The 24,097-nt window shown below is 39.1% G+C and overlaps 1 protein-coding gene across 5 annotated transcripts in view; it reads left to right on the forward strand.

Moving 5' to 3' along the window:
* Positions 1-24,097, forward strand: part of LOC126365766 (UDP-N-acetylglucosamine--peptide N-acetylglucosaminyltransferase 110 kDa subunit) — a 572,676-nt gene that overhangs the window by 527,535 nt on the left and 21,044 nt on the right. For all 5 annotated transcript variants that reach the window (XM_050008284.1, XM_050008324.1, XM_050008293.1 and 2 more), the window contains 6 exons: positions 15,684-15,773; positions 15,851-15,956; positions 21,600-21,841; positions 21,937-22,090; positions 22,403-22,684; positions 22,796-23,035. In XM_050008284.1, coding sequence (XP_049864241.1) covers positions 15,684-15,773; positions 15,851-15,956; positions 21,600-21,841; positions 21,937-22,090; positions 22,403-22,684; positions 22,796-23,035 — 1,114 coding nt within the window. The remainder of the gene's footprint in view (positions 1-15,683; positions 15,774-15,850; positions 15,957-21,599; positions 21,842-21,936; positions 22,091-22,402; positions 22,685-22,795; positions 23,036-24,097) is intronic.

Raw genomic sequence — 24,097 nt, forward strand, 5'->3', positions numbered from 1 at the left:
GCTACACCATCTGCGGTGTAATTTCACTTTTACGTCATTGCCACCAGGAAGTGACAACAAAGTAGTTGTCAGCCAACGACTTCCTTCTGCACGGAGTTTTTTGGACTTTGTAAAAAATAATAAAAGGCGGACGTTTGAAACAGAATTGTAGTTTTATCGTGTTTTTAGTCAAGATTTTCGCAATAACTAATGAATAAAATTCTGATTTGCGCGAGTAGTGAGTCAGCCAAATTTCAGAAACGAAAGTTTCTGAAATTTGTGTCAATTACTTGCACATGTCTACAAGGAGCAATAGGCTATTTTTTTGTTCTAATTTATTCATTAATTATTGCAAGAATGTGACCTAAAACACGAAAAAAGATCTTTTTCAAACCTCAATTTTATTATTTTTCAGATTTCAAAAAAGTATACCATTACTCGGTCTGCAATATCCCATAGCTTAAGAAATTTATTACAGATGGGAGTTGCAGAATGCAGGAATTCCGTCGTGGACGCACCTCATTTTCACAGAGCAACTTTTAACTCCTCAGATGAAAGGTTTTAATGCTGATTGAATCAGGAAATTTTGTCCAAGAATCAGTAAATAATTTGCAAAAACATTTACGTTGATTACTTAATCAGTTTTTCAAAAATAGTGTAAAAATTGCTTTTTTATAGGGTGTCTGAAGAAATGAACCCTTAGAACAATCTTAGGCCTCATCTCATTAGCTTCAAAAAGAAAGCCTATAAGGTTAACATTAGTGTTTTAGACCTCCTCATTAGGGCTCCTTTAGGAGGAACAGTTTTTCCCTTGTACCTGTTCCCCTCCGACCCACTTCTCCCCTTTGGCGGCGCTTTTTGAGGCACATATTTTATTGAAGCTGTGCAATACACTAGAAACTCTGAAAACGCGGCAAAAAGCAGCCCACAGTAATCTCAAAGACGTCCAGATAACCACAAAACTAGTAAAAAGGTGCTTGACATGACCGGATTTGGATACACAGAAGGCGCAAACTTGTTGCTGAAGCTGGAAATGTTTTCGGGCTGACTATAACCCGGTTGTACCCCATTGGCATAGGAACATGCCAATATTTTAGAAATGAAATGGAAATAGTTGACACGGTGCTGCATCAGACCACCTCGGTAAAAATTCAGTTGCCTGTTGTTGATGTCCACTATGTTTGCCAATGATTTCCCTCATGAAATCGGACTTCTTCGACCGCTCTGGAAACTGGCCTCATTTTCTTTGTTGGTAGTGTAGCTGATTCTTTTTTTTGTTGGGCCTTTCCAATCTTCCCTATGTTGGAGACTTCTTGCTACTTGTGCTTCGCATTCAAGAAGTTGAACTTCATCGCCAGTCTGCCAATGCCGAAGCCAACAGTGTACCACAGTCACATCAGTGAAATAAAAGAAAACGCACAACTACTATCTCCTGTTACGATGTGTGCGTGCATATGATGCCACCCATTGATGTCCACTTCGCATACGGTTGGAGAGCTACACAAGCTGAAGCGACTTGAATGCACGAATTGTCAAACCAGGTAGTGATGGTAGTATCACTACCTTCTGTAATTGACAGAAACGTATATGAGAGGTCTCCCTAACAATACCGGGTTATCAAAAAGTCAGTATAAATTTGAAAACTTAATAAACCACGGAATAATGTTGATTGAGAAGTAAAAATTGACACACATGCTTGGAATGACATGGGGTTTTATTAGAACTACATCTACCGTTATCGGGCCTTTTCTTCGAGGAAATGCGTGCTTTTGGTTTTGTAACTGCTACCGTGACGGGTGAGAGGTACGCAGATATGTTACAGAATCGCATCATCCCCAGCCTGACTGATCAACACCAGTTGAACATACGATGTTTTTTCAGGATGGCGCTCCACCCCATATTGCTAAACGTGTGAAAAATCTCTTAATCGCGTCATTTGGTGGTGATCGTGTGCTCAGCCGCCACTTTAGTCATGCTTGGCCTCCCATGTCCCCAGACCTCAGTCCGTGCGATTATTAGCTTTGGGGTTACCTGAAGTCGAAAGTGTATCGTGATCGACCGACATCTGTAGGGATGCTGAAAGACAACATTCGATGTCAGTGCCTCACCATAACTCCGGACATGCTTTACAGTGCTGTTCACAACATTATTCCTCGACTACAGCTATTGTTGAGGAATGATGGACATATTGAGCATTTCCTGCAAAGATCATCATCTTTGCTTTGTTACTTTGTAATGCTAATTATTGCTATTTTGAACAGTTGAAGCGCTATCTGTAGGACATTTTTTGAACTTAAGTATTTTTTTCTTCTAATAAAACCCCATGTCATTCCAAGCATGTGTGTCAATTAGTACCTCTCTATCTACATTATTCCGTGATTTATTCAGTTTTCAAATTTATACTGACATTTTGATCACCCTGCAGTTAATGACGTCGTCAGTTGCGTCTTCGCAAGTAAAACGTTTAATGCGCGATGTCTACTTCAGTGGACGGATGTCTAATGCGTTCGAAAACTATTATGTCGTGTGCATAAAAACTTTATAACTTTGCCACCAGACAACAACTGTAAAATAATTTATCAATCTTGATGAGCGCTCATAAAACAACCAGGAGTAATAGTGGACCCAGCCGCTCGTTTACCATTCATAATGGCCATCTTAACTACCTCTATGTTCGCTAAACCTTCTTAGGGGTTCTTTAGGAACTACCAAGGAAGCAACACCGGTCGGTCATGTACAATACAGTGGACTGCCTGTTTGCAGACCGCGGACTGATTACAAACATCACAAAAACAGTGGCAGCTGTCCACATGCAGTTAACGTGGCGCACCAGAGGATTAGCCGTGTTTTTATTTCCAGTCAGTTTCAGTTCATTAAATATAATAGTAGTATACAAAAATAGTAATGCACCAAACCTTCGAATTTAAATTCCTTCTCTAACGCTCTGAGTAAATTTGGTGCACAGGGGAGTTGTCTCAAAACACTAGAAGATTGCGGGTGTATTTCGCATTAGTTTGTGTTGACGGGTTATAATTCTTCTCTGTGTGAAGTAGAAAAAAAGTACAGTTACTGGAGAGGATTCGCTTACGTAAGATGGTCAAATTGCTTCCTTAACCGCCATTCCGTTTCGTGGCCTCCCACGTAGTATCATGGTTATTTTATCTCTTGATAAATAAAATATGGTATAAACAAACGTTACATCATCGTATCACAACATTTAAAGATTGCTTTGCCAGAAGTATTTTTCGTTTGACAACGAACAGTTTCGGGTATTCTTCCGATAATAAACATATTTAAACAGTATCTTACCGGATACTGTTTTCTTGTACGTTAATTGCTTGTGTAGCGGCAGTTGATCGAGAGTCTTGTTCCCGTTGCTTTCTGATACGTGAGAGATTTAAACCGTTGTTCGCAGTTAGTGTCAGCTTCTAAAGAGTTCAAGCTGGAAAGTAAAAACAGTTTGCCCTTGAGACCTGTAAGGCAGCTGAGGTATCTCCTACTTCAACGCTGCCTTTAGATTGCTTGTGTACTCCTAAAAGACCAACTAGGTGCGAGCAGAGAAAACACGCAACTTCTACAATGGCTAAACTTCGTCCGTTGCGTTGATGCAGTGCTAAAGCATTCCCAAAATACAATGTTCTGTCTTAGCCATAACAAGAGCCAGTTTTAGAACAAGCGTTTAGTTCTTGGCTGGTAAGCTGAGATAATGCTCGGTGTGAAGACAGCTGGTTACCACACCACTACCCCATAGTCTTTCGCATTGTTACGTGCATTCATTGCTCAGTTCTGTGGAGACATTGTAGTCCGGGTGTTAACAGGAAGTCGCCGAACAAGTAGGTTGAGACTTGAAGAAATAAAGGGTGTTCCAGGAGGACGATCATTCGAAACACAAAAATCAGTAAACATAGGCCCTAAGATGTACGCCTTAAAAAAACCATGAGCACCTCTTCAGTAGAAGATATATTACACAGTAGCAAAAAAGAAAAAGTGCTCATAACTTACAGCAGTATGCACTTTGAGCCCATGCCTGTGTAACTTGTGCGAGTAATCGATAAATGTTGCTTCATTTTGGGGTATTAAGACACTAAGCTGCAACTGGGAACTAAGCTAAATAGTGTACGTTAGCAAACCATAGCGTCCAGCAGTATTTTAGTTTCCCTTTACGTCTGTATTTAAAAACATTTAATATAAACTTCGCTGACGCTTTAGTCGTTCACCGTGAATTATTCTTCATTTTTATTTTCCGCTTTCCCCGGGTTCTTTCTTTATATATGTAGATTATTAAATTCATTTTGATTCACTGAAGCCCTTTGATGAATCGTTGTGACAGGAAGTAGTTTCCTCAAGCAGAGAAGCGTCACGCCGTATTGCAGATATTGATCGCCACCGTCCCGCCTCTTAACGTAATTCTGACAGCGTATTGGGTCGCAGTAGGTCGGTTGAGTTACTGGTACGAAATCATAGGACATTCTATTCCAGGAGAGCATTTTCTTTATCAAAACTGTCGTTTCGTACTTACCGCTGATCGTTATTGTAGATTTTAGTTTTCCCTTCTTTCCTCCGTCAAGAGTACAACTTTTTTTCCTTTGTTAAGTTACCTTTTGTAGCCTTTCTAACGAATTGTTAGGTGTAAATTCGTTTCAACAATAAAGGCACAACTTGAAATTTTGCAGAATGTGATTCAGCGCTGTAGCGTCTCACTATTCAATTCTCAGACCTGTATTCAACAAAATACGTGAAGTGCGAATTGATTAGTGCTCTTGTTGTTCAAGGAATAATTATGTTTTCATGGCTGCAAACTTTAATTAAAAGGGTAATCCCAAAAGTAAGGTTTTTTATTTTTTAAAGTATATTGACCTGTTTATTTCTACAATGGTTTACATCACTTTACAGCTTGAACATATAGCTATTTTTCGACATAATCACCATTTCTTCCAATGCATTTTTGTAGACGCGGTGGCAATTTTTGTATGTTCATCTCATACCAGCTGGCCGCCATGCTGTTTAGAAAGTTATGAACCTCTTCTTTCACCTCGTCGTCGGAGCTGAATCGCTGGGCCAAAATTAACGCTGACAGGTACTGAGAGACTGAAAACACTCGAACGGGCAATTCAGAACCGGAGAAGAGGAATGATGAGCAAAGGCGCACACATTCTCCATGCCAATGCTCGCCCACACATCGCTCGACAAACCGTTGCTCTCCTGCAACAGTTTCAGTGGAACATAATCACCCACTCACCCTTCAGTCCTGACTTAGCGCTCAGTTGCTATCACCTGTTCCCTAGGTTAAAAGATCATTTGGCCGGAAAGCGATTCAGCCCCGACGACGAGGTGAAAGTAGAGGTTCATAACTTTCTGAACAGCATGCCGGCGAGCTGATATGACAAGGGCATACAAAAACTTGCACAGCGTCTACAAAAATGCATCGACAGAAATGGTGATTATGTCGAAAAATAGATAATGTTCAAGCTGTAAACTGATGTAAACTACTGTACAAATAACCAGGTCTGTGTACTTATAACAAAATTGGAGACTTGCTTTTGGGATTACCCTCGTAAAATGTCTGACAACTAAAACGGAGATACCATCTAGTTTAGTAGAACTGGACTAGAATTCAACGAGTTCACATATAGTGCATTACTTGACTTGTCGGTGGAGAGGGACAGTATTCACAGCCATTAGTACAATGTACAGGAGCTAATAGTTACAATGGCCAAAAAATTGGTCTTGCTTGCGGGGGGAGAATGAATCAGTCTCCAGCCTGTTATACTAACTAAATGTAGTTCATGGTTTTCACTAGTAACTCATCTATTGCTCTGGCTGTAGTGACCTCGACGTTGATGGTACGTCTAGCCCTGACCTCACTGACTTGTAATCGCCTGTTACTTTACCATTTTTATCAGGGAGCTATTAGATTAGAACATCGATGTTTAAAAATAAAATCGGATTGCTATCATTTACGGAAACACATTTTACTGGCGTTCATAGAAATAAGAAACACGAAATACAAAACTGTTCGTATATTATTAGAACTGACCAAGTAGCCAAGACTGAAAAATTCAAAATGGGTAGTAAGGTACAATAGTGTACGAAAAGACCAAAATTTGGTTTTTTAGTCGTAGACTCATTTTTACTATTTTGCTGGTCCTCTCAAACGTTTTAAAGATATTATTCTCAGCTTTTTATAATCATTTTATTATAGTCGCCTCAAGGGTTGATCCACTTTCAGCTCGTCGTTGTTGCTAGACTTCGTTGGGTCACGATATTCGATGACTCTGGCAAATTATTTCATGTAATTCTGAATGTGTGCCCTTCTAGTGGAGAAAGGGCACAGTCCATCACAAGCGGAAGTTTACAGGGAGGTAAATGTTACTGCCCATGTTTCGGTAGGACATGTGTAGATTGGCTTGAGAGGTTGCGCAGTAGCATTTGGGGGGGGGGGGGGGGGACACGTTTCATACGTTTGGCGCTTCCGAGCAGTGTTGTGCTGTTTGTGGGCAGTATTGGCAATATACTTGTCAGTTGCTTGCATGCTTCGTTAATGCACAGTGTCGACGCTTTAAATGAGTCCAAAACAGGAAGAGATTCCATTCATGCACCGAAACGTACAAATCATTGCCGACGTTATGGGACATTAGAATGGATGAACATAAAAGCCAGAAAATTACGCCTCCTAAGTTGTTGTTGTTCACCAAATACACTTCAGTTTGCAGGGATGCTTTTTAATTTTTTAAAAACAAAGTTCCAGTACTGTATAAAATATTGACACACCAGCTAAAAAGTTCTGGTATAATCATTTTCTCTTTCATCCTCAATTATCTCAAATTTCGACGAGTGAAATTTTACATCACCTTGTTTGATGGAAGAAAACTTTTCTTTATGCTTGAAAGGAAGTGTTATCGCCCAGAATTTCAAACTAGACTAAATCTACATTTTTACGGCCAGCTCAGAACTAATGGAACTTCTAGGTGGTGCGCGTGCGCCAATTTGAATTTGCCAACTGGAACGCCTTCGGTTAACCAACCTTTCGGGTGATCGCTATTGGGATACTAAATTCCCTGTTATCTCTTTAGAGAGCGTTGGCTTTATGTTTAAATGTTCCATCTGTGGTTCCCCGGTGTGACTTGGGACTGACTCAAAATACGTTAATTACTGGGGCACGGATTTTCCAAGGCGAAGTGTTATTTATACATATTTGGTCCTTGCGGTGCATCAGCGTTTCCAATCAACGGATGTAGTTAACTGCATAAACAAAAAAGTGGAAACGTGGCCCCAGTTTGTTGGCAGCGGTAGCAGGAGCAGGTGTTTCGTTTCCTGCAACTACAGACTTCGCGGGCACTTTGATGTACGATGTGGCGCATCTAATTTCGTCCCAGTTAGAGACAGCCCTGTGGACTTGCCAGTTCCAGCCGTTGGACTTCGCCCGGATTCCCGAATTTTTTTTTTTTTTTTTTTTTGTATTCTGTGCCCTTTTACTTGATTTGCTTGTTTTTATATTTCTCACTTATAAAAATTATATGAAATCTGCTAACTTTGACGCGTTAGCATCTTTTAGACTGCTGTGCTTTTTCAAGATATTTGCCGCGAATTAATTTTTGGGAAACTCATAAAATCGTAATGTACATTAACAAGAGTAAACCTTGAACGATTAGTAAAAGTATTTTGACAGGAGAGGATGTTTTATACGAAGTAAGTTTTTAACACACTTGCTCCGTGTGCAGAGGTGTGTGGTATTATTATTATTGTTATTCATTATTCTCTCCTCACTTATCGTTGGAATGCTAATATTTTGGCTGAGTTGCTATGAGTACGCCATCGGTGGCGTATGATAGTGATGCATGCCAAAGGTTACGCCACCGGGAGCAGCTGCGGCTAGCAAATTTTGTTCGTGTGCCAGATGCCCACTGATACACTGGACTTGCTCGTAAGATCGCACCTTACGGATTGAACACGAGTTACAGGACACTATTTCTGTAAACTACTTTCAAAACTAATATACGTATGTCCAATTTGAACAGTAAAGCTGTTAAATTTTGTGTGTCCTTTGCCCCATTTGTAGAAAGCTCGAAGTTCACAGTAAGAATTATACACCTACTGCAAATGTACATAAAATCTTAACGCCAAACGCCATCGTCGTCTCGCAAGTTCGTGCCGTGACGCTGTGATGGGCTCTTTATGTAACAGAGTGGTAGAAGCTATGGATTTACAGTTTTTCACCAGAATCGTTACGTTACCGGAGAATGCTTCATTGTCTTCACTGTTTTAGGACGGGAAATTTGTTTTTATTAACTGTATCTTCACATTCCATATATTTGTGTAATTCATATTAATCATGGTTATATAATTTTGGAATGTAATTGATACCTTCCTCCACAATAGGGAATGTTGGTGATGGAAGTAAATTCATATTTGAAAAGTAAGTTTGGGAGGGAATAAAGGTCTGGACTCGGAACTTCACAGACGTGTAAAGAAGCAGTTACTAAATTAGGTATTTCATAGCTGACCTCAACCAAAGGGACCATTCGCAAAATCGGCCGCGTCTCGGCCTTAAGAGAGCAGCTGAAATGTTTTAAATTGAGCAACGACGAGTAACAGCTGTGCCTGCAGCATTCCATAACCACCCTGTCAGACTGTGACGCATTTTCCGACGGTGGCCGATTACAACAGATCGATCGTTAGGGCATCGGTCACGACATTTGCAAGCTGCGCCCATTACTCGCGACCAGATCTTCAGTCTGTTGTTGAATGTGAAATCTTAGTTCTGTATTGCGGTCGGTTTAACAGAAACTATTTCATGGGACCTTGCAGAAAAGCGCATTAATGTTGCTCTGTGTTTGTATGATGACATTTTGTCAATTTGCATTCCTATTTCCGATTTTGTATGTTGTCTTCATGTACTTACCCTTTCTGCCACTTCTGCAAAAAAAATGGCATGTTAAAGATGTTTCAGAGTGATATCAAGAAGATAAGATGGCGTTATGAAGTGATTCTATACGGAACAGAAATAAAGAGCGAAAGCTCTTACGTTATACTGTAATCTCCCCTTTTCCTGTATTTCTTGCGATTCGCCAGTGGGTTCAATAAAGTCGCGCTTCGTCACAAATACAGGGTGTACATAAAATTCGGGAACACTTTCAATTATTTATTGCACAAGAACTTAACATTGTATAGATGTCATACATATTGCATTTTGAAGAGAAACTCTGAAAGTTTTTCAAACATTCGACATGTGAACCATGAGTGATCCGGCAGACGTCAATACTGTAATCGAATTCTTGCCATACCCGTTCCAGCATGGCATCGTCGACTGTGGCAGTCGCTTCCCGTATTTTCACCCGGAGCTCTGCTGAATCACGTGGTAGAGGCGGTACATACACCACATCTTTAATATGCCCCTCCACAGAAAAAGTCACACTTATTGAGATTTGGTGATCGGGGAGGCCATTTCATGAAACACATATCCCCTTCTGTAGCACGGCCAATCCATCATTGCGGCAGCTCCATGTTTGCGACTAGCACTGACTATCGGCAATTTACGAAACTACGCTGTGGCGTGATATATGGCGGGGGGGGGGGGGAGAAGACTTTCAGGGTTTCTCTTCAAAATGACACATGTATGCTAACTGTACGGTGTTTGCTTCTTGTGCAATAAATAAGTGTTCCCCGGACCTCATGTACACCTGCATAGCTGTAGGCGTGGTATAACTATTTGGTAAATCTTTCCATGTATGGGATTCACGATTTCGTAAGTGGTATAGCTTTTATACCAAAGCACGAGCTCTGTTTCATTAGAAAATTATTTATAGCACCTGAATGTGCTCGCGCAACTTTTTGGCCGAGGAGCCCATGCAATCACAAGGAAATGACCACGTCTGTTTTTGTAGGTCAGCCCGTTTCGGTTTCCTTTCTTGGTGAATTTTACGTTGCTGCCGAAGATCTTGGCCTTTCTGCTTGTTGTCATGTATTATCAGTGTGGAATTGAGAAAAAATTCCTAACAACATAAACTCCGTTCATACAACTTTAATACAAAACTTACTCCTCGTCAGGATTGTTTCGTTGGCACATTGGGTGGTAAGATGTTCGCGAAAGATGTACGTAACTGATTACAGTTCATAACCCATTTCTTCAAGCAAGTTATGTGATAATTATTCAGCTCGAGCAGCTTATGATAGTGCTGGCCGCTTAATTGAACGTTGCAGAAGGTTAGATACATACGCAGGCGCAGTCGTAATTTCGTTTCCGGACGGGGTCATGTACCGGCCACGGTATGACCCACGCCGTGCAGGATATGACCTATGGGGGCGTGGCCCACGTGGGTTGGTGGAGACGTCACGGGCGCTGCTGCCGCTCCCACTCGCCCAATCACTCAGTTGCCGCCGAGCACTGGCGCAGGACGCGTCGTTCTTGTACGCTTCGTGCACAGTTCTCTCTCTTGCAGTTTTTGGTTCACCTGTTAACTTCAGTGAGATTGCATAATCACGGTGTGCCTGATTCCAGGTTTCTGTTTAGTAGTGGCGCTAGATTCGAAGCATTTGATAAACATACGGTGCGTTTCGTGTATGAGTAAAGACACAAAAGAAGCTGAGTGTTAAATCTTACTCCCGCAAACAACACGTCTTCTTGGTAAACGGTTATAATATTTGATCATGTCAGACAGTAAATAAACTATTTAAACGTATATTTAAACCGTAATAAGTCGTCTAAGATGGGTTTATCCATTACTGCATTTGTCACGTATTATTGACACCTGTTACATGCATCGTATCAGACAGGCGAACTGTTCTACAGTAACCCAGTTTGACATTAATGTTGTTTGTTTTTATTTTGCTTATGGTTGGAGGCTACAACTTTCTATGTTGATCAGGTTTACTGAATTGTCAGTTTACATGAAATGACTGAAAACAGCATCATTTAGCAGTTGGGTAACATCCTGGGTCATTTATTCCCCAGTCTGTGCTTAGTGTGTGCACCTGGTATGAATTCACATCAGGCTTAGTGAAGTACTGTGCTCATGGAGCATCTGAGGAGCCTGAGAAGCACAGGTTGTTTTCTGTTCATAATCCTACATTGTTTCCACGTGTGATGAAGGGAGTTACCAAGGATAATTCCTCTTCCTTAATTTGAAAAGAAATTCACCTGACCTATGCACTTGGCAGTGAGATGCTTCATAACCTTTCTCAGTATAGGCCCTAGCCTTTAGTTCATGTAGCTGCAGACATTCTGTGCTATAAAGGATACAGTTGGAATGTAAGATACTACAGTTGTAATATACATGACAGCATTTGTTAGGTCTAGTGACATTTCTTTTTTAAATACTTGATAAGTATCTCAGTGTGATTCATTGAGATATGCCTGACATGAGCTTACTAATGAATCCTTGATAAGGCATGAGTAAACATAGGTTTTTGTTTTTTATGACAAATGAAAACAATTGTGAACTTGACAATAACAACATACATTTTACTGGAATGCAGATATGGTTACAGCAATTTCTTCATGCATGGGTCATAAGGTTTATGTGTCTTTTACTATTGTACAAACTTAATAATTGTTTTCTCTAGAGCCTGAAATTGAGTTGGCTTTACCAGCATTAGAAATCAAATGGGTCGATAGCATGTCTCCAACTGTTGACTTAATTTTCTTCCTTTCTTGTAGGTTCAAGTTCTCTCATCCCACATTCAGCTTGTCAGGTGGTAGTCTATTGTAATTAAGAGATTTAAAAGTCCTTTCTTAATCACATACAACTTAGTTAATGGTCTGCATTAACTTCAACAGATGGAGAAATTCCTATTATCTGGTCATTTTTGGTATTGTGCTGAATATTTGGCTCACATTCTAATGATTCATCTTTGCCACTTAAACTTTCTTGGAGGTAAAATGTTGTGATGCTTAAAATTTGTGTTTATAGAACTAATAAGCCACATTATTTTTTTTACAAACAGTTCACAAGCAATTAATTCTTTTACTTTTGTGTGTGACTATTCATAAAAAATGTTAACTGTCACAATCATTTCTGAAAAATCCTATATTTGTGTGTGTAAATAGTCTAGTAATTTGGACAATTGAACTTGTATGTTAGTTGAAGATGCAAATGCTTCTGCATTAGGGGTTCAGCCTGTTCTAAAAGTGCATTTTCTTGACCTCAGTCTCGTTCCATAATAAGATTTCTGAACTTCAGGTATCCAGATTAAGATGAAAGTTACTAGCCAACCTACCACAGTTACTATTACGTACACATAGTCCACAGGACAGTGGACTTAATTATGCACAGTTGTTCATAGTTATCGTTGTAGTGTATCAGAACACACTTTTGATTCAGTACCTTCATATTTTTACTACTATGTTAAAATGCAGATTTTACCAAAAGGTGGGGAGATGGATTTTCATAATTGATGAGTTGGTTTCTATGTGGAATCTAGCTGACAAATTAGTTTCTTCTTCTGTCTGGAGAGTATTCTGTAGTCGCCTGTTCCATGCACTGTGTCTTTAGAAGTTGTTATAAATTTAATTTGGAAGTTTTCTTAAGATATAAATTGTGATAGTTAATTTTAGAAACAAGCTAAATACAATCAGGGCTCTTTAATCTCAATAAATTAGCAAAATTTTGAGAAACAGTGTCAAGGTATGTGGGGACAATTGATATTTAGATCCTCAATGTGCATGTATATCAACACAATTTTGTGTGTAAAGCACTTAACTGGTCAGTGTACGTAGATACTTCATATCCAGAATGTAACTGACAGTCTCTGACATGAGAAATGAATGGTATAGTGGATTGAGATATACAGAATATTACCATATAACAGTAGTAAATATAATGTTCTCCCAATGCTTTAAAAATCTTACCAAAACAAGAAAGAGCATAGTTAGTGTTACTTAAATAGCAGTAATCATTGTGCCTATTATGAGTAGTGTCCATAAAACTGTCCAGAGACCCAGCTGAATCCCCTGTTTAGGTAGGAAGTGCAGTAATAACAGGAACCATTTATGATAAATTAGTGATGGGTTGCTGTTGTTAATGCATTACTGATTGTGGGAAGTGACGTATTTGTAGCAGTGGTTCTTTCTTGCAGTGTATTTTAGTCGTGGTAAATAAGAAACTAGCCATGCTGCCTTCCATAAGTTTGTTTATACTAGGCTTCATTGCAAAAGCCTGACTATAGTGATTAAAATCGATGGTATAGTAAAATATCTTTCAAAATGTTTGTCTGATAACATCCAAGGCATATGATTACCAATGAAAGATATTTTGTGTACGTGCGTGCGGGCACCTGCCCACCTGCCAGCACGTGCCCATGGGTCATTAACTACAGTTTCATTTCAAGTGAAGGCGGCAGCGTTGTTGTTGTTGTTGAACAACAGGGTAAATTTTCTTTGTCTGTAGTTTCTTGAGATACTAAGTAGTTAGTGAAAACTAGTGAACTTTGAGTATTCTTCAGGACAGACTAGTACTCTTATAATGTAGTTGTAAACCAGTTTATATTTCTTTTGAAATTTTTGTAGCTGTTGCTGATAGTGGTTTTTCGTGGCGTAGGAGGCAGAGTATGAACAGCAACAAACTGCACGTATAAGTTGGCTTATTTCAGTAGGCCACATCTTAGAAGAGGATTGCTGCAGACAGCATGTGAATGATTTGCTACAAACAATACTTCTCTGTACATTCTATACACCACCTTCTATTAAAGTGCCATTCTTATCCAAGAAAAGAATGTTGGTCTTTTTAATGGTGAAGCCTGCCAAAATGCGGTTCTGCAACTTTTAAATATAAATTGTGGGCATAACAGGCATGTTTCCCCAGCTTATAACTGTGGAGCAAAGCCACACAATTAAATTAATTTTTAAAATGTGTTGGGACAGTTCGGTGAAGTGACAAGTATTTCACAGTAAAAAAAAAAAATGAACAACAGTGTTTCCAGTCTGTCAGTTTTGCTGCTCAATAAAATTTATGTGGATTTAATCCTTAGAAAGGTAATTGTAGTTGTGGAATCATGTTGGAAACTGAGGAGTGAAACATCTGTGAAGAAGAAACTGTGTTTACAAGATAATATAAAGTTTAACATTTAATATATTTGAAAAGGTGCTTGTGAATTCAAAAGGAAATTGCGGAAAAGTCTTTATGCACAAGTCATGCTGGTCACACCATGGACTATCAGTGCATCATTGTATATACGATCATCACCATCTTGCCACCCAAGGACAACCGACCAGTGTCTGGTTCAACAAGTGGCGACTGGGAACAGCCATCAAGGCAGCATGGTGGTACCTGCTGTTTTGCGTGGCTCAAGTGCTGCCTTAAGAGGTCCGCATTATTAAAACGTGCTCGAGTTACTTCCGTAGCTAAATGAATGGTTAATATGCATGGACTGTAATAGCAAACTTGTCAGCATGTTTAGCTATTCAGGAAATTGCTTTTAATCAGTTCTTTGTGACTAATTGCTGTAACTGACAAGTTATTAATTCAGAGAAATTCTTACACATTTCACTAGTTACGGCTTTCCTAATCTGCTATGCAAGACCAATAATGCACTGAAGTTTGCTTGAATGCAATGCATGCTTTCAGTTTCTTGCTTTAAGTTTTTTCACCTCTTTCTTTTGATATGCCTTTGACGAGTTGTGTGTCAGGTAGGAACAAAAAATGTTGGAGACGTGATACATAGTGTGCTACTTGCTAGTACTTTCCATGTCATTCAGATTATATGCCGCTTTTGTCACCTAGCAGTATGCCGCTAATTAAGACCATTGGTATACAACTATAGAATGCAGTACACTGTCGTGACACTTGTTCTTATGCTTCTGTATGGTAACCTTTTGAACCATTTTTTACCTCATCAGAATAGATGCTGCCTGCTGTATTTCTGTTGGGTTGGTCTGTGCGTATTGTAGGCGAATGTTTTCATGGAAAAATATTTACTACAGTCTGTAGTGGTGTTCTTAGATCAGGTGGATTTGTGTTACTGCCATTTAATGGAAGTGCCTGCAACTTTGTCATGTTGATACTATAAATTAAGACCAAAGCCACAGAGGGTAAAAATGAAAAAAAAACTTCAGAGAAGTCCTATTCAACATCAAGAAATCTTTATAAGTGATAGCTAGTTCTGGATTAAGGATAAAATCTATAATAAAATTGCAGTCTATAACATTATCTGGGTAAAGAACTCATTGTTTCATTTGCATGTTGATACTACAGTAAAAGCAGCACCTGTCACTGTGTTAAAGGCCAATATATTAAACAAAAGAAATTGTAAGTAGTTTCTTGTAGTGTAGTGTAACAAAGCAGGTAAACATCAGTGACTTGTAGGATGACTTGTAGATATACAGACATTGCCAATAGCCTCCAGTATCCATGAGCATTTTTTTACAATGATTACAAACAAGAAAGTTGGACAGCTCCATATATGTCTTCGTGATGAAGGCATTGTGATGGGTATGTCATGATGGGTAAAGAGTTATCTGGAAATTTGTATGTTTCTTAACAGCAGAGTTTGATGTAGTTGAATTTGTTGATAGCCTTCAATCCCTTGTTCTGATTTGTTTAATGCAGATAGGTATATGGATAACCAAGCAGAAGGGGCACATACAGGTCTCAGTTACAGTAACAGTTTGATTTTTAAAATGCTTCAGTTCATCATAAGAAACTGTTTAGACATAGATTCTATACACTTACTATGTTCTGGGGAATGAATGCCATTTTTTCTGTCAACAGAGCGGTAGCAGCCTATCTCCGTGCTCTTAATCTCAGCCCTAACAATGCTGTTGTGCACGGGAATTTGGCTTGTGTTTATTATGAGCAAGGGTGAGTAGTACATTAATTTACGTAATATTTTATGAAAAGATTTGAATATATGGTAAGGCTTTGTTTTGTGTTTGTAGGCTTATCGATCTCGCCATTGACACATACCGCCGTGCAATTGAGCTACAACCTAATTTCCCTGATGCCTACTGTAACTTGGCAAATGCTCTCAAGGAAAAAGGACAGGTATGCTTTAGTTTAAACCTTTTTTTCCATAACCGAAGTTTTAACTTCAGTCTCATTTCGCGCTATTAGTATTGACTTGCCGGTGAGACAGGTGACACTGAAGTGATAAAAAGTGAGAACATACATGATCATCAATCTCTCTCTCTCTCTCTCTCTCTCTCTCTCTCTCTCTCTCTCTCTCTCTCTCTCTCTCTCTCTTCCCTTTTGATTATTATTAATAATGTAATATTGGCGGCATACTAAGCCTGATGTGTATATAATTAGCTTTTCCTGTTTGCTGTCTCACTGGAATAATTTGTATTAATCCATTGACTGATAAATTATGAAGTGGCATGCTGTTAGTTCACATACTAATTAACATTTGATAAAATGAGATATTATTAATAAATATTCAAGTCAAGATGGTCTTAACTGTTGTGTTAAAGTTGCTCTGCAGCACAATAAGGATTTTTTTTTTAATCTACCATCTCTTCTTATTGTGGCTGTAACTGTGAAAGGCTTCAGTTTTCAGTCATGTAGCACATTGCTTCAATGTAGTTCTCTCAGAAGTTTAGAAAGGTCTACAGTAGTGATTAGATTGTGGTAAAGTGTTGCATAATATAGCAACGTTATTTAGTTATAGACAAGATCCAAGTGAAGTGACATATTGGCTAAAGAACTAGCTTTTGATTAAAATCTCCACCCTCCCATCCACAGTTCGGTATTTCGTAGTTTTCTTGCAACAAAAGTTGGTCTTTCGGTATGTTTGATAAATTTACTGCCGTTCTGGCTGCCCCCTCCCACATCTTCCTACATATGAGCTAGCGCTCTGTTTCCAGTGACCTCTGCCTCAAATAAATATTACATTTGTGTTCTGTTTTCATCCGTAGTGAAATTAATAGGTGTTTCCTTTGATTTCACAAAGTAATGAGTGTTGGTATCTTCGTTTAAGGATTAATTTTCTCTAAATCATTAAAGCGTCTACAACTTCTGCATTTCCTATCCATTATTCATTTGTAATTTAATCTAGTATTTAATTTGGTTTTGTTTTATTATAGTTCATAGTCAGTTATTTTCATCACATTGACCATCCGACCCCTCCCTTCTAGTTCCCACACACTGTCCCATTGCAGGTCTTTACCTTTCATAGAACGACTCAGTTTCTTTATTTCAAACTAATTCTATTCGGGTTTAGTAACTCCCATATAATTTGGCCATTGATACGAAATATTTAAACTATCTCAGTGCGTGAAGTATTTGTCAGTCTATGCTCGGTTTGTAGGTAGTGAAATTTTGAAAAACCTTTTGTATTGTGAATGAAATAATCTACAAAGTGAAGGTTTTGATAATGTGCTGTCAAGTGGTGACGGTTCTTCTGAAAACCATGAGTTAAAAGTGCAGTTACCTATGACAAGCAGGACTCTGAGAATAGGAGAAATTTACAAGCAATAAGTTGCTTATAGCCAGAGAAATAGTTTGAAGAAAAAACTTTCATATGCAAAGCACCTTGTCACCAAAAAAGTGACATATTTTTTAAGTCTTGCAGCCTTCATTGTCACAAATTGCAAAAACATCATGTGTAGATTATCTAAAGAACCATGGCTGTACACTATGTGATCAAAAGTATCATACCCAAAAACATACATTTTTCATATTAGGTGTATTGTGCTACCACCTACTGCCAGGTGTCATTAGATATCGTGAGAGAGCAGAATGGGGCACTCTGCGGAACTCACGGACTTCGAACGTTTTCAGGTGATTGGGTGTCACTTGTCATATGTCTGTATGCAAAATTTCCACACTTGAATATCGATAGGCCCACTGTTTCTGATGTGGTACTGTTTCTGATGTGGTAGTGAAGTGGAAACGTGAAAGGACTTGTACAGCACAAAACTGTACAGGCTGACCTTGTCTGTTGACTGCGGACGGTTGAGGAGGAGCATAATGTGTAATAGGCAGACATCCATCCAGACCATCACACAGGAATTCCAAACGGCATCAGGATGCATTGCAAGTGCTATGACAGTTAGGCGGGAGCTGAGGAAACGTTGATTTCATGGTCGAACGGCTGCTCATAAGCCACACATCACGCTGGTAAATGCCAAACAACGCCTCGCTTGTTGTAAGGAGCAGTAAACACTGGACAACCGAACAGTGGAAAAACATTGTGTGGAGTGACGTTTCACAGTACACAGTGTGGCGATTCGATGGCAGGGTATGGGTATGGCGAATGCCCAGTGAACATTGTCTGCCAGTGGTGTAGTGCCAACAGCAGAATTTGGAGGTGGTGGTGGTATGGTGTAGTCGTGTTTTTCATGGGAAGGGGGGGGGGGGGAGGGGCTTGCATCCCTTGTTGTTTTGCTTGACACTATCACAGCACAGGCCTACATTGATGTTTTAAGCACCTTCCTGCTTTCCACTGTTGAAGAGCAATTCAGGGATGGCGATAGCATCATCGAGCACCTGTTCATAATGTATGGCCTGTGGTGGAGGTGTTACACAATAACAACATCCCTGTAATGGACTGACTTGCACAGTTTCCTGAACTGGCTCCTATAGAACACCTTTGGGATGTTTTAGAGCAGTGACTTCGTGCCGGGCCTCACCAACCAACATCAATACCTCTCCTCAGTGCAGCACTCCATGAATAATGGACTGCCATTCCCCAAGAAACCTTCCAGCACCTAACTGAACGTATGCCTGTTAGAGTGGAAGCTTCAGCTTTACCAATGGAGGGTGTCACGAACATGCAAGTCATTTTCAGCGAGGTGCTCGGATACTTTTGATCACATAGCATGTATTGATTGAAAACATTTATAAGAATAGTTCCGGTCACTTACGCTGTTGTATTTAGATTTATATGTTTTATAAATATGTGCAAAAATTAAGTTGTGCATGTTAGGTGCAAAATATTGTAATTTACCTGTAGAGAAAGGTGTTGCATCACATCACACCAGCCTTGATGTTGCCATCAGCAAAAGCACTCCACCTCCAAGAACATGCGTCAGATTTTAAAGAAAATGCAATCCATAAAAAATCGATTACATGAGACATGGGTGTCGATGTTTTGGCCGTTGGTGGTACAGATTGTTTACTTGTGTTGAAAACTTCTTGGCAGTTGTCATTGAGGCACTGAAATGTTGAGACAGTTGTTTATAACAGGCATTTCTGCTGTGAACTGTAGCAGATTTAACAACAAAATAGGTTTTTGCATATTTACACAAGTTGTAGACAAGCGCTGTGTAGATAAATTGATTTAAAAAGAAATGCAGACGTGACAGCAAACATGCATAGAAACATGCTTGAGAAAATATGAAATAAAATAAAGTGAAGAACTATTACATATACTTCCTTGGAAGACTGCAAAGCAATGTTATTAGCGTGGCATAAGAGACTTATTTCGAAAACTGATTGCAAGCCACAATCCTGACAGGCAGATACACAGCCTGGAATGTTCAGTAGCTATGTATGAGGTGAGGTGTCACCAGGAACTAAGGTTACTCAGATGATATTCCTGGAGTTTAGTCTCTGTCAGAGAAATTAGTGTGCAGTTATTCAGAAGCATGCAGTTGCCAATTGCGCAGTTTCAGCCACTCATCACCTACAGCACTGGTTATAGGTGAAAACAAACGGTGATTTGTTTGGGTAACTGGTCTTGTGAAGCATTTCAACCAGTTATTAAATTCCTGATATGAATATAATAGAGGGAAACATTCCACGTGGGAAAAATACATCTAAAAACAAAGATGTGACTTACCAAACAAAAGTGCTGGCAGGTCGATAGACACACAAACAAACATAAACACACACAAAATTCGAGCTTCTTCCTGCCAGCACTTTCATTTGGTAAGTCACATCATCTTTGTTTTTAGATGTATTTTTCCCACGTGGAATGTTTCCCTCTATTATATTCATATCATTAATTTGAACCCAACAATTAAGTTTGTTGTTGTCACTGTTGCATTTCGAAATGTTTTCTGTCTTATTTTACCTTTTTGTTTTTGCCAGTAGTTTCACTTTGTATTCACCTTCTCCTTTTTACCGTAATCTACTACACAATTTTATCCCGCCTATATGTACTCAATAATACGTAACCCACTTCCAAACCATACAAATATCTGCTTGTGTCTGTGTATGTGCGGTTGGATATGCGTGTGTGCGCTTGTGAGTGTATACCTATCCCTTTTTCCCTCTAAGGTAAGTCCTTCCGCTCCCGGGATTGGAATGACTCCTTACCCTCTTCCTTCATACCCACATCCTTTCATCTTTCCCTCTCCTTCCCTCTTTCATGGCGAAGCAACCGCCGGTTACAAAAGCTCGAATTTTGTGTGTATGTTTGTGTGTCTATCTACGTGCCAGCGCTTTTGTTTGGTAAGTCACATCATCTATGTTTTTAGTTATTAAATTTCTGTGGACCAAAAAAATTGCAACCACATCTGAAATTCACCGCAGTTCGTAAAGGTTTACAGCGAGACTTTAATGTCTTGTTGGCGTGTTGCAGAGTGGTATCAAAAGTATACAGCTCATCTAGAAAACTTGCTGATGATCATTGCTGTGAGTGACCCAGTGCGGCATCAAAAAGATTTAAACACAACTCGCGTGTAGGAGGTGAGTCAGGACAATAGGAGGATCACATTACAGCAGATGACAGTAGACTTTGGAATGTCATTTGGAAGCATTTGTCTTATTGTTCACAATATTTTGCAGTACAGAAAAATTTTTTCATGATGTGTTCCGCAAAATCTAACCAACGAGCACTAGGACAAGCACGTGGGGGCAAGCCTAAAACTTTTGCAATGGTTCTCCACAGAAGAGAACAGTTTTCTTCACCACATTGTCATGGGTGATAAAACATGGATCCATGACTGCACCCCTAGCAGTAAGTGGACTTCAGTGAAGTGGAAACACACCTCTCCAAAAAGACAGAAATTTAAGGAGATGCCATCTGTGAGAAGGTGACAGTCACATTGTTTTGGGGCAGAATGTGTGCCATACTCATGGGCTTTTTGCAAAGAGGGAAGACAGTGACTGCTGGCTGATAATGCAAGACATTGGCACGATTGCATGAAGCAGTCAGGAGGAAAACGCCAGGAATTCTTAAAAAGGGTGTCTGCTTCTGTCATGATAATATGCGAACTCTTGCAGCTTAGAAGATCGGTGTGCTGTTCAAGCAGTTCTGCTGAGACATTGTTGCACATCCTCTCTACAGTCTAGACCTCACTCAAAGCGACTTTCATCTTTTTCCCTACTCGAAGGAGCACTCGGGAAGCAAACGACTTTTTCTGACAAGGAGGTCTATCAGTTTTCAGTATTGCTTCAATGAAATAAAAAGTGCTTTCCTAAAGTGATGAATGAAAACGTTTTGGTTGCTTAAGTGTCTAGTAAAAAGTATAACAAGTACCAAAAAACATAGGTGAAGTTACAGAAGTTGTCATTTTTGTAGCGATTGGTTATTAAATAAAACCTGCTTGGGTGTAGGGATATGCAGACCATCATTGTTCTGATAAACTTAATTATAGTACTAACTCAGTGGCACTTGAAAATATGAGTAAAATGCTTGTGAATGACTTGTCACCTATACTCGATACATGGCAATAATCTGCAGAACATTGGTTTGTGATTCCTTTACCAAGACAATACAAATCTATCCTATTCAATTTATAGGTTGTGGAAGCAGAGGATTGTTACAACACAGCATTGCGGCTATGCCCCACACATGCCGACTCACTCAACAACTTGGCGAACATCAAGCGTGAGCAGGGCTACATTGAAGAAGCTACTAGACTATACTTGAAAGCCCTCGAGGTGTTTCCTGAGTTTGCAGCTGCTCATTCAAATTTGGCGTCTGTTTTGCAACAGCAAGGGAAACTCAATGAAGCACTTATGCATTATAAGGAAGCTATCAGGTAATTATAATAATTATAAAAGTCCTTAAATATTATCTGAGATTAACACTTTCAGATTACTTCAAATGTGTTGTTAATATTAACTGCTTACACAGGATCCAGCCAACTTTTGCTGATGCCTATAGTAACATGGGCAACACATTGAAAGAAATGCAGGATATACAAGGTGCTCTACAGTGTTACACAAGAGCCATACAAATTAATCCAGCATTTGCTGATGCGCATAGTAATCTGGCATCAATTCATAAGGTAATACCAATAATAGTTCACACGTTCTATAAATCTATCATTGCAGTTATTTGTAATTGAGAGAGAACATTAGTGAATAAAATTCTCTACAGTTTCACTGGTGTGTGTGTGTGTGTGTGTGTGTGTGTGTGTGTGTGTGTGTGTGTGTGTGTGTGTTGCCAGTTTGCTACATTTATATTGATAATCATTATGAAATAAAACCTCCTTCACTCCCAGAAATTCTTGGTAAATGGGAAATGCTAAATATTGTCGTTATGTACTAAGATCTTACAAACTCTAATGTGAATGTTGTCTCTTTTTGCTCCCACATAGGATTCAGGAAACATACCAGAAGCAATTCAGTCATATCGGACTGCTCTGAAACTGAAGCCTGATTTCCCAGATGCATATTGTAATCTTGCACATTGTTTGCAAATAGTATGTGATTGGACAGACTATGAGGCTCGCATGAAAAAACTTGTGAGCATTGTGGCAGAACAACTTGATAAAAATCGTTTACCGTCAGTTCATCCTCATCATTCAATGTTGTATCCATTATCTCATGAATTCCGTAAGGCTATAGCAGCCAGGCATGCCAATCTCTGTCTTGAAAAGGTAAGCTGCAACAATTATATAGTGCCAAATATTTAGCCAGAAAATTTGTAGTACCTAACTACAAATAGTAATTGCATTAACTTTTCCCCTGTTGTCCACTTTTTGTTACAGATTCACGTCTTACACAAACCACCTTACAAGTACCCTAAAGAGTTAAACGCTAGGTTGCGCATTGGTTATGTTTCTTCTGATTTTGGTAACCATCCAACCTCACATCTCATGCAGTCTATTCCTGGATTACATAACAAATCTAAAGTAGAAGTCTACTGCTATGCTTTGAGTCCTGATGATGGGACAACTTTCAGAGCAAAAATAGCAAGAGAAGCTGAACATTTTGTTGACTTGTCACAGGTAATTTACTTTAAAATGCTTTTACTGTTAAGAAATGGAGTATTGTTTCTTTGGCACATTTATAAAAAGAATTAAGAGGTATGACAGTTCAAAAACCCAACTGTTGAAGTTGAAAGGTACACAAACAATTTTTTTTTTTATGTCCAGTGGGTTTCAAATTTTCATGGTAGTGGAGTAAGAATGAAAGTTCCTTTGCCTAGAAAGTCTGCAGCTCAGTTGATTGTTACTCAAGAAATGTACTAGAATTAAAGAATGCAAGATAGTTCTTTCTTTCATAATTACCAGACTCTGTTAATTGATAATTGACTATTGGAGGTTTAAAACCATTCCTTATTAATTACAAGAAATTACCCAGTCTTTCGATCACTCTGTTAATCATATCATTAGCAGGGTGTAAAAACCCTAATCTTCCTTCTGTTTTGCCAAAATAATTAAAATGTGTTTATAATACTCCTGCTGGTGCCACAGCAGTGTTGTCGAATTATTGCAACATTGTGAAGAATCTTGAGTGTGCTGTAAGCTCTACATATTATTGAATGTTTTCAGTTATGTTTGGTGAGAAATAAAGTGAAAGTTTTTCTTTAACTGTCTAATAGTTACAGGATGCCAGTCATCGTAAAGCAGCTGTATTTGCTTAGTATAATGTTTTAAGAGAAATGCAGTAGCTCGCAACAGTGTATGATCTTGGAGTGGTAAGCAGTGTAAAGGCGCATCAATTGTGTATGTGAAGAAAAATTACAAAGGTTTTCGAAGACATTTTGTACTGCAATGTTCGGAGTACTTCATGCACTGCAAAAGTAAATTCAATATTAGTATAAACTCCCTATACATATAAAGTGGAGTAAGTGTAAACTAGACATTGAGTTAACAGAGCACAGCGCTGAACAGGTCTGCCCATCCAGATTCTCCTAAATCGTTTCCTTCCTTCCTTCCTTCCTTCCTTCCTTCCTTCCTTCCTTCCTTCCCTATCCTTCCATAATCAGAGCTTGTGCTCCATTTGCAATGACCACATTGTTGATGGGACATTAAAAACTCGAAATGTTCCTTACTTACTTCTTGGTA

Source organism: Schistocerca gregaria, chromosome 1, assembly GCF_023897955.1.
Source record: "Schistocerca gregaria isolate iqSchGreg1 chromosome 1, iqSchGreg1.2, whole genome shotgun sequence".
Lineage (NCBI taxonomy): Eukaryota > Metazoa > Arthropoda > Insecta > Orthoptera > Acrididae > Schistocerca > Schistocerca gregaria.